At 42.5% G+C, this 16,234-nt stretch overlaps 1 protein-coding gene across 13 annotated transcripts in view; it reads left to right on the top strand.

The window, feature by feature from the left end:
- The window catches only part of Grip1 (glutamate receptor interacting protein 1), a 667,949-nt gene that overhangs the window by 454,352 nt on the left and 197,363 nt on the right, over positions 1-16,234 (top strand). For 12 of the 13 annotated variants that reach the window (XM_076554188.1, XM_076554182.1, XM_076554183.1 and 9 more), the window contains one exon: positions 7,837-7,917. The exons of the other annotated variant lie outside the window; for it this stretch is intronic. In XM_076554188.1, the coding sequence (XP_076410303.1) occupies positions 7,837-7,917 (81 nt within the window). The remainder of the gene's footprint in view (positions 1-7,836; positions 7,918-16,234) is intronic. 13 annotated transcript variants of the gene reach the window in all.

Below are 16,234 nucleotides of genomic sequence, written 5' to 3'. Positions count from 1 at the left end.
GTTGAGGCAGATCCAAGCCCCTCTTCCCTGCACCAAGGCTGTGCAAAGTGTCCTACTATAGGCACTAGGCTCCAAAAAGTTGGCTCATGCACTAGGGACAGGTCCCCATGCCACTGCCTGGGGGCCCCCTAAACAGTTCAAGCTAAACAACTGTCTCACTTATCCAGAGGGTCTAGTCCAGTACCATGGGGGCTCCTCAGCTATTGGTCCACAGTTCATGTTTCCACTAGTTTGGCTAGTTGTCTCTGTACTTTTTCCAATCATGGTCTCAATATCTCTTGCTCATAGAATCCCTCCTCTCTTTCATTGATTGGACTCCTGGAGCTCTGCCTGGGACCCTGCTGTGGATTTCTGCATCTGCTTCCTTCAGTCACTGGATGAGAGTCCTATGGTGATAGTTAGGGTGTTCAGTCATCCGATCACCAGAGTAGGTCAGCTCAGGCACCCTCTCAACAATTGCTAGTAGTCTATGGTGGGGTCATCCTTGTGGATTCCTGGGAACCTCCCTAGCACTCTGCTTCTCCCTATTTCCATGGTGTCTCATTTATCTCTTTCCTTGCTCTCCTACTCAAAACAGGATTCCTTTAACTGGGAATGCTGAATGACTGAGAATTGAAGAGAAGTATGTGGTTGCCTCTTTGAGCTTGAACTTCTATGGGTTCACCATACACATTGCCTTAACGAGAAGAGAAAGGCATAAGATAATTCTGCCACCAAGACCTTTTCAAAGTTATTTTCCAGGAAATCTCGCTTAAAAGTCCGAGGATCTCATCAAACCACCATTGCAGTCCACTGAATTGAAAGATGGAGGCAAGAAAGAAACAACCATGAATATGGTCTTGCGGAGCAAGGGTGAGATCTGCAGAACCAGAGCTCTGAAAACATTACATGTAGGCAAAAGCTTAACCCCCACCCCCAATGGCAAGGTTCTTTTTCAGGCCATTATGGTGGATCTCCCTTTCTTCCCATGTCCCATCTCTACCAGTTCCCCTAAGCACAGGCTTAGCTTCCCCCTAAGGAGAATCAAGCACCGTGTTCCACTTGGGGAGTGGAACCTACGAAGTGAAAAGAACTCTGCAAATGCCACTCTTCCTATACTTCCATTATCTTTTATTCTCTTCCATTCTTAGTTTGCACGTAGTAGGCACTAAAATTCACTGGCGTTAATTGGATTCAGGGGACAGATTACTTCCTTCGCAGTGGGTTTCATTGTGTGCCTCTGTGGAAAGCAATGTTTTCTTCTGCGTCAGTAATGGCATGCATGAGCCTTGTCTCATGAGATGCCTGTCTCCCACTGCTGGGAAATGGTCATAATGTTTAAGTGCACCAAATATCTTTTTTTTCCCCCCTAATCAAGAAGTTCGGGGATCTGCTGGCTTAGCAGGTGCCTCGATTGTGCATAATTAGTTGCGAGGAATTGTTTAGCATGGGCTGATTAGACGCAGCCAAAGGCAATTAAATTTTATTTTCTTCAGCAAAACCCTGAAGACAGCCAGAGCCGTCCTGAACCATGGTCATATCCAGTTCTGAGGAGCCCGGATCCTAGGAATGGTTTTCGTTGGATGCCAGGCAATCCTTGAAGGATATGACAATGTGAGGGATCTGAGTTTCCTCCCCACCGTGGGCTCCTCCCAGCTCCAGTGTAGGCTTTGTGATGCACAGTGGGGCCTTCCTCCTTAGAGGACTCCTACTTACTTTTCAAGTTGATGGACCACAGCTTCACTTGGAAGAAGCGATTCAACCAGATGAACTGGTTCCTGCTTCCTGTGCTTTGTATGTGAATACTCTGGCCAAATAGGGGCAGGTGAGGTGTGCTGGCTAGTGTCCTGTCAACTTGACACAGGTGAGGACATCTCAGAGAGGGGGACATTACTTAAGAAAATACCTCCATATGATCAGATGGTAAGCAGGCATTGTCTTATTTAGTGACCAGTGTGGGAGGGCCCAGTCCATTGTGGGCGGTGCCACCCCTGGACTGGTGGTCCTGGGTTCTATAAGAAAGCAGGCTGAACATGCCACGGGGAGCAAGCCAGTCAGCAACCTCCCTCCATGGCCTCTGCATCAGCTCCTGCCTCCAGGTTCCTGCTCTGTTTTGAGTTCCTGTCCTGACTTCTTTCGATGATGAACAGCGATATGGAAGCATAAGCTAGATAAACCTTTTCCTCCCCAAATTGTTTTTGTCGTGGTGTTTGATCACAGCAATAGTAACTGTGGCTACTACATGGGGCACAGATGGTTTCCCGACCCTGCTTTGTGTCCTCGTAAGTGTATACTTAACTAAGCCCCTTCTGAACTGCTGTCAACATGTTTATCCTCTGTGTCAACAGAGGGCATATCCCCAGCCTCCCTGACTCTCAAATGACCTTGTTGTTCTTGGTTATCACCAATATTCAAATCCCTATGACAGTGTGAGAGACCATTGTGCGTAACAGGGATTAGCTACAGAGATGCCATTAGAGAAGGCTGGCTGTTCTGACACCCTAGATCATATTTATTGTCACTTTTAGCTTCTGTTACAATGAGCAGAGAGTGGCTCACCAGCAGTGGCATGTCTGGCCTCCGAGGTGACTTTTGAGTGGGTCCCTTGTTAATGAGATCTACTATCGATGACAAAGTTGAGTGTGACTTGAAAGTCAGAACTCTTATTCAAAGGAGTGATTTTAAAGATTGTTATCTGGGTGTGGTGCAGCACATCTGTAGTTGGAGTTTTCTCCAGTCCCTCTTGGGCCCGCAGCTGCTCAGACCCAAATAAACACACAGAGACTTATATTGCGTATAAACTGTATGCCATGGGATTGGATTAAAGGTGTGGGCTACCACCGCCTAACTCTGCTTATGGCTCACTATATGACCTCACTATGTGACCTCTGATCTCCAGGCAAACTTTTACTTATTAACATACAAATAAAATCACATTTCAGCACAATTAAAATATCACCACACATATCTGTAACCCCAGGACTCAGATGGTAGAGCAGAAAGACCAAGAGTTCAAAGCCATCTTAATTACCTAGCAAATGCAAAAGCAATGTGGGCTACAAGAGACCTTGTTTCAATAAGTACATCAGTTAACAAATAAATATTGTTTGACAAATTGTCCCCCAAAATATGAATAAATGTGAAAGAAAATATATATTTAATACCAGTTTTATAAATAGTTACATATTTCTAACATGCCATGGTACCAACCACAAAATGAAACAATAGTTTAGACTGTCATTAGGTTGTCAGTTAATAGTTGTTAGGTTATAATGTAACTTTAACAGGGATAGTCTATAAACCTAGAGCCTCCCACCAAAATAAAAACTAGGAGAAAGAAAAAAAAAGGTGGGTGGGAATATGCTTATATACTTGTTCATAATACTGTAGTCTATCAGCAAAATATTACTGAATGCCTATTGCATATGCTGTACTGTTCTAGAAATGTTATGCACTCAGATATTTTATTATTTGATCTATGTTTAATTCTTTTCTACATATGAAAGTTGACTCCATAATGAAACAAAGTGAAAATATTAATGTTTTTCTTAAAAGAAATCCAAAGGCTCTTTTAGGACCATACTGGGGAGCAAGGAATTATATTGGCATCCCTTTTAGATTTTTATGATCCAAAGGTAAAGCTGGGGGGCTCAAGAAATGGGTCAGCAGCAAAGAGAACCTATTCCTCCTGCAATGGAACAGAGTTTGGTTCCCAGCTCCCATGTCAGGGAGCTCACACCACTTGTAATTCTACCTCTAGGAGATCTGGTGCCCTCTTGTGGCCTCTATGGGCACCCACACGTACATGGTACGTGTGTGTGCATACACACACATACACATATACACACATTTTAAATGTAAAGCTGAGCCTATGATTTAGTTCTATCATATCATTTTATTCTTCATCACTTTATACAATCAGATGAGAAGAGAGAATAACGTGTTCATGTTTTCACAGGAGGAAAGGATGACACACTTCCCAGGCTTTCCCATGGGAGGTACCCACACCACACAGTATCTGTTGGCTTTGTGTGCCAAGACACATCACATCCTTGCCTGCCACAACAGCATGCAGGCTCGTTATGGGCCTGTAAAATTTTGTCTATCCAAGAGGAACTAAGATCTTTCAAGTCTGGAAATAAGAAAATTAAGAAGTTCAGTCTAGGCTCACTTTCAGGGTGTTTCCGTTTACAAATCCCTCTGGGCTTCAGTATTAACCATAACATTTAAAAAGCAGTCTACATTGCTATATAAGTATGAAGTTCTATGGCTAAATATACAAATCAGCTTAAAAGACACAAGGGAGAAAGTGTAACAGAAACCTCTGTTGGTTCCCATGCTTTCGCGTAAAGGATTTAAAATTTACAAGCTGGAGAGATAGCTCAGCAGTTAGGAGAGCAGCTTTTTTTTTTTTTTTCCCCCAAGACAGGGTTTCTCTGTGTAGCTTTGGTGCCTTTCCTGGAACTCACTCTGTAGCCCAGGCTGGCCTCAAACTCACAAAGATCTGCCTGCCTCTGCCTCCCGAGTACTGGGATTAAAGGCGTGGCGCCGCTGCCACCACCGCTACCACCACCACTTGGCAAGAACACAAAGCTTTTGTAGAGAAGCTGGGGCTCAGTTTCCAGCACCCACATCAGGTGACTCATGTCTGTCTGTAATTCCAGTTCCAGGAGATTCAAACCTCTTTTGGTTTGTGTGGGGAACTGCACTTGTGCACAAATACACACAGACACCACACACACACACACACACACACACACACACACACACACACACACACACACACACGCATAGTTAAAATTAAAATAAGGGGCTGGAGAGTTGGATCAGCAGTTAAGAATGCTTGTTGCTCTTCCAGAAAACCCAGGTTCAGTTCCCAGCACTCACATGGCAGTTCACAACTATCTGCGACTCCAATCCCAGGGGCTCCGATGCCCTCCTCAGGCCTCCTCAGGCACTAGACAGGCACACACATGATGTGCAACTATACATGCAAGAAAAACAACTAGACACATAAAAATAATATATTAAATATTTTACTCTTTTTATTAAAAAGTAAAATAGATTAAGACAAAATATACCCTGTCTTTCTTGCTCTTTGGTGTCTTACGGTGGAGTATTGACTACTGATGGTCCTGTGCCTTTTGTCAATTTCCATTTGCAGACAAAGTTTGAGTCAAGAGCTGAGTTGTACTAAATCCCCTCAAGAGAGCCGGGGTCCATTCTGGGTTGGGTAGCTGAGGACCTGTGGTACCTCTGGTGCACCGAACATGAAGAGCCAGCTTCTCGTGAAGTCTCTTAGTAATGGCATTGAGTTGTACCAGGCCTCTCTGCCGCTCAGCCCTCCAGAGGGCTCGTGACAAAGTGTTGCCAGCCTCATTCCCATCAGACATTGCAGCCATCACCCTGATGTCTTTAGCAAGCTATTCTTCGCTGATAGTGAACTTTTCCCATACGATTATTTGGCCAACACAGCTTTTGGCTTCCGGATACTCATTTCCTTTCCGGTATGCCTGGAAAGGACATGCTTGATGGAGGGAGGGAAGGAGGGAGGGAGGGAGGGAGGGAGGGAGGGAGGGAGGGAGGGAGGGAGGGAGGGAGGGAGGGAGGGAGGGAGGATGGGTGTAGGTAGCAAATGGTAATGTAGATGCTGGTCAGGTGGCCATCTATAGTTCAGTCTCAACCTTTTTGCTGGAGGATCTTAGCCCTCAATCGAGGAAGTAGCTTTCAAATATAAATGAGAAAACAGGTCAACAAGGTTGACTACAGTACAAACTAAGTGAATTTCTTTTGTCAAAAATGGTCTCCTCCTTCAAACAGAGCATGAAAGGAAAGTCACCCAAGAGTCCCCCTGGGAAAAGCTCTGGTGCTCTTCACAAAACCCGGACACTGCATTCAGCCCAGGGCCATTGCTGTCCAGTTGATAACTGAAGAAGCCTTAGTTAGGTTGCCGTTCCTGAACCTGGGTGTGTAATGGACATCACTTGGCTCAGGGCTCCATCTTTATAAATGAGCAGTTGCCAAGTTGTGGCCCAAGGAAAGGAAATACAATATCGAAACAGTCTTGTGAGGCTCAGACTTTTGCACAGAACCAGCTACAACCAGGTTGTAGGAAGCGACTGTCTGGTTATTAAATTAACAATGTGGGAAACTGACTCGCCTCTTCAGGTTTGGATGACGGTTGCATGAAGCGAAGGCTGGTTATTAAACTAACAAGGTGGGCACCTCGCTGGCCTCTCTGGGTGAAAATGGGTAGTGGGACAAATGGTCCCTCTCATGATGGAATGCTTTGATTTGTTTTATGATATTTAATTGTCCTCAACACGGTGTTTGCAATGAGATGAATCTAAGACCTAAGTAAGATGCTACCTCAGAACAAACGTGAATGATGTCGATTGTTTCGGTACCTAAAGCCAATGGCTTTGTTATGGTTGGGGGGAAAAATGAACAGAATTGTGTGATAAATGGTATATGAACATGAAACGACATGCCTGCCGTTTTTCAAGTTAATTGCCATTACAGCAGTGTTAATCTTTCCTTTTGTCGTTGCTTATAAAGACACGGCTCGTTTTATGGAGAATTCGTGAATCGTTTCCAGGAAACATACATCCTAGGGAAGAAATGAGCATTTTGCTGTGGAAACACACACCACCGAGTTGCGAGAATTAATGGGCCCAGCCCTCAGATGATAAACCTTGCTGCTGAATTAAATGCTTGTTACATTTAATAGTTTGCCATGTGCAATATGATGCCTTTTAATCCTTTAATGATTTCCAGTTACAACAATGACTGCTCTAACAAACACGTTCCAGTGTGGGATGAGGTGTCACTGTGTCATGCAGCTTGACTGAGTGTGCTGGGTCATTATTTTACAGGATTTTTTTTTTCTCAAGCCATATCAATCATGTTCCTGAGATGCTTAAGGTTTTCTTCCTCCTTCCATCTCCTTTACTAACCACACCGATGCTTTGGTGCAAACTTGGAAGCATCGTTCCTTCCTACGCTAACACTAACGTGAGCCTCCCCATGTCACCACTCACTCATGTTTCCGACTCAGAAGACGTCCTAAGCCAATCTCTTCACTTATAATTTGGTGGCTCCATCTCCTCCGTGATCTTGGCACCTCCTGTTTCCACTGCTCAGCCTCTTCCCTAATGCTCACTAATGTACAGCGCTTCGGACCCCCTGTCTTCTCGGTGGCTCTTTGTAGTGCACGGCAGGTTGTTTTTTAACTCATTCTTCGAAAGAACTTAACAGCTCTTTGCGATCCTTGTCTTCTTTTGCCAAGCTGTCTCCATTTCTCAGCCTCTCCAATCTGACCTCTGGAATGACCCCCCTCCTCTGCTTTACCCTGAATGCTGGTTCATGTTCCCAAGAAGAGCCTACTAACTGCTGTCCTTATTCTCTGGCGGTACTAACGTTCTTTCATCCGCTTATCTGCAATTCTGCATTTCCACTCCTGTCCTGCATTCTTCTACCTGATTATTCTGTGTCCACTGAGCCATTTGGTTCATCTTTATCTTCCTGCTCCACCTACTCATTGCTTATTGGTGGGTGTAGACAATGGGCAAAGGATTGACATGCCTATTAGCGCACTTCTTATCATTTTAAAAATGTCTCCATGTACATTTTAGCTTTCGATCTTTACCTGAGAATTGTGTTTCTCTTTCTCAAGAAACTGACGTTTAGAACATCCACTCATCCTAAAACTCACCCGAATGTAGGGCTCAGGTCACCATCACTTCCTTCCTACCCCTCACTACCTCTCTCTGGAAGAAGGATTGCAATCCGTGACAGATCTTCACTGTGCTGGGAACTGGATGGGAATTAACCAAACCCTTCATTATGCCGTTGCAGATGAGAGTCCCTACACTAAATCTGCCAGCCAGACAAAGCCGCCTGACGGAGCATTGGCTGTGAGGAGACAGAGCATCCCAGGTTAGACCAGACTGATGGATATTTCAGCTGTTTTACTTATTATTGAACCCTGTTATTTGGTGGTCCTAAATAATTCCAACCTGGTACCCATGTTGCTCATAGAGCGTGGATGGCATTCCACACAACTCATACAAACAATGACAGAAACTGGGTCAGGAAACCTTGCTGACCTCCGAGGATTCATCTTGTAGCCTGACACCACAAAACCCTTTGTAAAATGTCTTGAACTGATAACAACTCTGTCCTTTGCTAGTCTTCTCTCTGGTTTCAGCAAAATAGATTTCATGACAGCATCCGTTTCTTCCCTGAAGTGCCTGGCAGAGCAGAACTATATGTCGATGGTGTGTGTGGACCCAAAACAACTCCTTTCTTCTCATCTCTTTCTATTTAGTTTTGCTTCAGTTGTATGGACTCTTGTAAAACTCAGGGGCTTTGAGTCCTTAGGAAGATGGTTCGGTTTCTTGCAATACAATGAGTGACATTTTTCACACAAAACATTTGTGAGAAATATATTAAAATGTTCTGCCTCAAAACCAGTACTTTGAAGCTTTGGTTTTGAGGATGGCATAAAAGCATGTACATTGTCAAATTAAAAAAGGAAGGAAATGCAAAACACTGTCTCCACTTGATAATTAAAAAAACCATTTGTGAGAGCACCTGTGCATAAGAGCTGGGTTAGAAGCATTAATAGGATTTAAAGATCCATTTAAAGTGTTTATATATTTCATTAAGCACAGCTAAAGCTAAACTATAGGACTTTAGACGAGAGTAATTTGGGCAGTTATGGAGTTACGGAGCAGCGTTTCCTACATTAAGTTGAATAGATTGGCCAATTGCTTGATGAATGGGGGAATGCTGCGTTTGAATAAGAACAAGATGCGTCTAGTTGTGGGAAACTTGGCTCATGGTTTCTGTTTGGTGTTTTCAGAGTTGCCTTTGGTTGTATTTAAGCCTCATTTAAAGCTTTAGAGTTATCAGGAAAAATCCATAGCTTACAAAGAGACATGCATCTGCTGTACCTCCTTATGCTGCTGCTTTGAAAATTCTGAAGTAGTTTAAATTACAGAATTGGTCGGCAACACCCAGTGCCATTGGAACATTTCTGTTCCATTCTGTAAAGCATCATTCTTAGTGCTGGTCACATTTAGAAGAACTATTGGAGCCATCTCTAAACTGTGTTCACGGCTATAAGTAAGTGCCCAGCCAGTGTTTGAAGGTCAATAATGCCAGCTCTATATCATTCCCCTCCTTGACTTCTTTACCTTTGCTGGTACCTGGCATTTCTTGGCCAGAAAGAGGTAAGAGACATCCCACTGCCCTTGCCCACTGGGAAGGACACTATAGCTCCATATTTGATAAGAATGTAAGATACTTGATTTTCCGTGCCTTGGGAACCAACCTTACAAATGGAACCAAATGACCACAGACCAAGGCCTCTGAAGGAAGCTATAAGTCAAAATATAGCCCTCCTCTCTCTCATGGCATTATCTTAGGCATGTGGTCACAGTGACGACGTGCCATAGGCTAGGATCCATGACTTCCTTCCAAGAATTTTTCTAATTTTTCATACTAAATTGTAACTCACTTGAGGGGACAGACATTTTCTTAGAGTCACATTACCCATTGGGTTAGATTGGTAAATCATAACTATTTTTTTACACCCACAAGTGATTCTTCATTGCAGAATTTTTGTTCTTCCCACTGTGGGTGATTCAAGGTCACTGGAATTAAGTTTTTTTTGGTAGGCTTCATGTGTTATTCTCATGGAATTTGGCCACAAAGAAACTTCTCTTTGCTCATCCTTCATAGAGCAGAGCCCAGAGGGATTGGGCCTTCAAAATCTTCTCTATCTTTAAACCAATCCAAGAGAAAAAGATACAGCAGCCAGAGGGCTGAGACTCTAAATGGTGGATGGTTCCTTACTGCTAGCTTCCACAAAAAACAAGCTTCTCCCAAAATCCTCCCCCACTAACTAAGCACTCTTGGAATTCTGGGACTGCTCTACTCTCTCGCTTTCCAGTACCTGTAAACCCTTGTTTGGAAAAATGAAGGGTACAGCCCCCAGAACCTTAGCCAGAAGTCCCTCAGAGGTAAAAACCAGCATCAAGAAATCTTGACAGTTCCCCTGATGATGCATCTCCGTCTTTTCTTTTGCACAGTCCAGGGCGGAAAATAGACATGGCAAGATGCCTGGCAAACACATGTTCACGATTTGCTGAAAACCCCAGAGTGGTCTATGGACTAAGCTGGATTCAATTTTGCAGCTTTTCTATCTCTCTCTCTCTCTCCTGTGCTCACCTTCCAATCTCACTTCCCCGGAGGTATGATTACCACCCTCAGAGCAGAGCAACTATATTTAGAGAACAGTGTCTCAATGAGAATACAGTCTTGGCTCATCAAACAGCTTCTGATCTTTGGGTGCAGAGAGACCTCCCAGGCAGGTGCTGTCCCGGAGCTATCTAACCTCACCAGCTCCTGTGGAGTGAGACAACATAAGGAGGCAGAACCCTTCAGAGAGCAAGAATGCTCCATGTCTGCCTGCAAAGGTGTACACTCGGCCTTCCATAATGATGATTGAAGATAACTATTCCTATTGGCCTTTTCTTTGATGGGCAGAAGGAGAGAATGAGGTAGGGGAGGACATCTTAAGATTGTCTGTAAAAGTTTTATGACAATTGAAGCCTTTGAAAGTTTTTATACAAATACAGATCTAGTCCATATAAGTTTCTGTAATGGGGCTGCACTGTTTTCATGACCTAGCAGATAGTACCTCTTAGCAGCTCTGTACCAAAGGGGTAACTTTGAATGTTTGAACAGAAATGTAATTTGCTTTTCATTTACTTCAAAACCCAGTATCTCCACATAAACTCAAAATTAGTATAGCAATTACTTTATAATCACAAGTCAAATATGTATCTTTCGTTGAATCCTTTCATCCCCCTCCTTCCCCTCCCACAAAAAAAAAAAAGGCAATGTATTAAAAATCTCTTAGGAATAAAGTGCATTTGCTTTGGATAAAAGAAAATGCATTATTAATATTATTTGGGTACTCCTCATTTTAATCATGTCTATTGTGGCATAAAATTTAAAAACAAAAAAGTTTTTTTTGATTTTCACAAGCTTTTGTTAATTTTTAGCGATGGTAGTAAATGATGACTGGCCCTGTGACATTAGAGGATAAATTTAAGGATAACCTTCTATTAAAAAAAATAATAAGCTGGGTGTGGTGCACATCTTTAATCCCAGCACTCAGGGAAACAGAGGCAGTCTGAACTCTGAGTTCGAGGCCCGATGCTGTGGATATCATTCTGTATAAATAAAACACTGATTAGCCAGTGGCCAAGCAGGAAGTATAGGTGAGACAAGGAGAGAGGAGAATTCTGGGAAGTGGAAGGCGTAGGAAGGAGAGACACTGCCAGCCGCTGCCATGACAAGCAGCATGTGAAGATGCTGGTAAGCCATGAGCCACATGGCAAGGTATAGATTTATGGAAATGGATTAATTTAAGCTATAAGAACAGTTAACAAGAAGCCTGCAACACCCATATAGTTTGTAACCAATATAAGTCTCTGTGTTTACTTGGTTGGGTCTGAGTGGCTGTGGGACTGGCGGGTGACAGAGATTTGTGGTGACAGGGATTTGTCCTGACTGTGGGCCAGGCAGGAAAACTCAAGCTACACCAGACTGGTCTACAGAGTGAGTTCCAGGACAGCCAGAGCTACAAAGAGAAGGCCTGTCTTGAAAAAGCAAAATAATAATAATAATAATAATAATAATAATGATGATGATGATGATGATGATGATGAAGTAAGGTTTTAATCTTATTTCAAAGATAAAATTAGTTCCAAGTTCAAAGGTATTCTGAGCTATCAGATACAACATGTCTAGCTTTATGAAAAGGCTTTAGATCTGAGACCTCTTTAATTGGAACATTACTGGTGAAGGGGAATTAGGCTGATTAAAGGGTCATACACATCAGTGACAATCTGTCCATACTTTAGCTTTGACAGCTTTGGAAATAGCTTGTGGTATTCCCTACTTGAAGAAAATATTTTTAATCGTATCTGTCTATTGTGTGTAAAGGGAAGAGATAGGACAGTGTACTAGACTCCAAGTCCTAGAGTTGGTGTCCTGTTGATTTGGCTTGTCTCCCTTTTCACAGAGGGTATCTTTCCTTGGTCGTAATAGTCTTTATAAGGAACCCTGTACTACGGACAGATGTGGCAAGCTATGAGATATCACCTCTGTTATCTTTCCGAAAACTTCAGGGCACCCAGAAAAATTGTCTTAAATCTGCATCCAGATTTCGGTCACAAAAAGTTGTGGCAGGTGTTTTTTCCCTTTGTAGAGTATTACAAAAGATATTGATTTGTTCATCGGTGACCAAGTTTCAGTCTGTCTTAGTTGTCACATGCAGATATTTGAGCTGGACATTTAAATATGAGGCTGAGAGTCTAAAATGTGTCCCATTGCCCAAGAGGCACCGAGGAGAGCTGTTAGAATACACCCAGGAAGGCTCCACGTGTACTCAAAAGTCACAGATCTGAGGGGAAAAGATTGCCATGCCCTCAACATCATGGAGAACTGGCAACGTTGAGTTATGGAGAGAGGACAATTTAAAATGTTGAAGGTCTTTATGTCTCTATTATCATTTTCCTGCCATTGTTGTTCACACCCTCTGATGCTTCATCGATCCACATTTTCATTATTGCAGCAGATATCCAGTGTGACATTGGCACTAGGATTTTATAGCTGTATCAGTGCTCAGGCATGCAGAGGCTATTTGCTCGGATTTTAGAGCCTGGGTCTACTCCAGCTCTTTAGTTCTATCGATGAAACTCTCCAAGAGAAGAGGGAGTCTTGCCAGATAGAAGATGGAAGTCTGCTGAACCCTCCAAGTAGGAAATGTCGTACAGGGGCTGGTCCTGCAGGTGCTGCCTTTCATCCCTGACTGTTTACAAAGCTAGCTAAAAAATGGCTCCTTTATTCTTAAATAAGCATCAAGATGATGGTCAAGAGTGTGGACAGCAAAGCCATCCTCAACTCTACCCTTGCAGATTTTCATTTTCTTTCCCCATTGTACTTAGCACTGTCTGAAATTAATTGATAAAGGTATTATTACTATTTTCTCTCTCCGTCCCTCAAGGAAATGTAAGTGACCTAAGATAGGTAGTGTATTTGTTTTGTTTGGTATCTCTAGTGAACAGGACAGGGCTGTATAGGCAGTGGGTATTCAGTTGGTGTTTATAACATGATTAAATGAGCAAAGACTCTTAGGCAGCTGACTCTGCAAAGGCTGAGTCCTATGACAGTTGACCACCTACCAAAGTGTACAACAGCCTCTATTGTCCTAGCCTGCTGATTCCTTTAGTCTGCAGCAAATATCCACACTGCTCTTGAGTGTGCACCAAATATGACATTTCTAAGGAGATCACCTCCCAGATTTAATGAATGAAATATAGATCAACTAGTAACCAAAGATTTCTTTTTTTTTTTTTTTTTTTTTTTTTTTTTTTTTTTTTTTTTTTTTTTGGTTTTTCGAGACAGGGTTTCTCTGTGTAGCTTTGCGCCTTTCCTGGAACTCACTTGGTAGCCCAGGCTGGCCTCGAACTCACAGAGATCCGCCTGGCTCTGCCTCCCGAGTGCTGGGATTAAAGGCGTGCGCCACCACCGCCCGGCTTTTTTTTTTTTTTTTTTGTAACCAAAGATTTCTAAAGGTCAGAGCTTTCTCCCTGGACTCATTGGTTTCTGTTGAGCAGAAGAGATCTGTGCAGCCCTCCCTCACCTGGAGAAACAGTGTAAAATTGACAAGGTGGAGATGAGTCATTTCATTGTTACTGTATAGAAACGGCTAATGTGTGGAAAAACATTCGCGAGTTTATAAATAGAATCTTGCGGGCTAGAATCATGACTTATTATGGCCGGCAAATGGCAAGATTTCTCCCGGAGAGCTGATCCAGTTTGCTGTGTGTGACTGGGATACAAACTGAGATCTCAAGTATTGCTGAGTGAAATGAGCAGTTTGATTTGTGGGCCCAATGCTGGCAGCCTTCATTAGCAATTCAGAAATGCCAGCCTCTTGTGTTTGAACGTCTCTCATGCCTACTAGTAAATAAACAGGGCTAAACTACAGCAAAGTGGTACATATGCAGCAAGTGATTTCCCAGTGATTCTTCCCCCTGCATGCAATTCAAGGGAAGATTATTTGTAGTGACTTCCTGTTTTGCCACAACGTGTCCTGAGACTCCTGTGCTGTAGGGGTGATGGCGTTTGGCAATGCCATGCTCTAGGTATGTTCAGGGGTCAGAAGGATTGGCACTGACCACCACTAGTACAGCCCGCCGTGTCGGAGAAACACTGTCCAAGAAAGCTCGGGGATGTGTGTCTAAGAACTACAGGGAATTCTTTCCCCTCCAAAGCTCTTGGAGCGAAGGAAAATCAATATCCCCCTTCATCAAGTTAGAGGGACCTCCAGTTCAGGCTTGAAAATGAAGTGACTTTAGAAAATCGGGAGAGGTGAAAGCTGTCTTTTTTGACCAGCATGTGACGAGAGCGAAGAGTCAGTTTACGTAATTTACTATAGATTTGAGCCCTGAGGCTCATAGTTACTCCACATTTATCTATCAGCCTTATATGGCAGACCAGCTTCCTGGATCTCAGGTACTCAATTGGCAAGCTTTGCTATGTAGCCAGGTTCTGCTTCTATTATAATTACTCTAATTTTTCAAGGACATTTGAACTGACTCTTTTCTTCATCTTCTCTTGCACTTCAATATCTGAGTTTGAGATGCCAATTTTATTTTTATACTATAAATAAGTTTCCACCCAACAGTTTAAAATGAAGGTTTATGCATCCCCCTAAAGCATGTGGCATCCACCAATGTTTTTATACCACATATTTTGGGAGACGCTGACTTGGAATGCAAGTCTTGAGAGTGACCTTGAGTATCCTAATACTCGGCACTTTATGGGTATCTAAGTGGGTAGCTGATTTATGGTGCAGAAAAGGTCATTTGCGTGGACATGGAATGCCTGTGGGGCTTCCACTTAAAGATGAAAAGAAACTCTGAACGAGAAAGAGGACACCGCACAATGTGAACCCCAAGCATAGAGAATAAAGGGATGAAATGACCACAGTCCAACCTGATCCAGAGACAGAGAACATAGGTGGCAGGAAGCGGTAGATACATAGTAGAGAAGTACTTGCTACTCATCACATGCTGTGTTCCCACCTCACTTCATTTCTTCCCACTTCACTTCACTTCTTCCATGCAATATCTCAGAGTAACTTTTAGTGCCCTCTACAGAGATGGCCAAACTGATGTTCTAGGAGCTAAAGTTGCTTGTCAATGTTCACAAGTCTAGAAAGTAGGAAGCTTGAATAAACTCTAGATTAATGTAAGTTTTGTCCAGAGTCGTGGTGAGCGGTTGATAAAGGTGGAGAGAATCCTTGCTGATAATGAGATGTAAAAACTTTGTCTTCTGGAGACCAACCAAACCTCTTCTCTGAAGTGCTGAGAGGCTATGAAGGTTTGTCCTGTCTGTCCAGGCCACATGTCCATCTCAGTCCTCAGTGATCGGTGCTGTTACTAGAGATAGGATAATATGCAGTAGCTTGGGATCCTGGGGCTCATGTAATTCTTTCTCTGAGTGACTGAGTGCCTAAAAGAACTAAAGAAGCAAATATAACATATAGGGATATACTATACATAATACATATATTATATATAAAATTTATATATAAATAAATAATATATAGGGATAAATATATATAATATATTGGATATATATATAGCTACGCATCCCTGTACATTTAGGGATATATAGTATATATGCTATATAGATTATATATTGTATATAAATTATATGCTATATATGAATATATACTACATATATACTATATAAATTATAGGCTTTATAGCATATATACATTATATACTAAATATAGTATACTTTGTGTTATATAGTACTGTACTATTAAATAGTATTCTTCCATGTATTTGTGATTTTCAGAGCTTCCAGATCAAGGAAAATAATTAAAATTGGCTACATAGACATTTTTCTATAGAATTTTTTCTCATGCAGTATATTTTGATCATGTGTCTCCTCTACCAACTCCTCCCAGATCCTCCCCACATCCCTGCCCACCCAACTTCCTGATTTCGCCCCTCCCCATTTCACTCAATAAAACAAAACAAAAAAAACAATAGGACAAAAAAAATGAAACAAAAGAAAACAAAAGACCTTCCCCCGACCCCATGCACAAAAATGGAGTTCATTTTCTGTTGGCCAGCTGCTCTGAGTGTTGATATGTTCA

This window comes from Peromyscus maniculatus, chromosome 18 (assembly GCF_049852395.1).
Source record: "Peromyscus maniculatus bairdii isolate BWxNUB_F1_BW_parent chromosome 18, HU_Pman_BW_mat_3.1, whole genome shotgun sequence".
In the NCBI taxonomy this organism is placed as follows: domain Eukaryota; kingdom Metazoa; phylum Chordata; class Mammalia; order Rodentia; family Cricetidae; genus Peromyscus; species Peromyscus maniculatus.
This window is presented reverse-complemented; position numbering and strand designations above follow the sequence as displayed.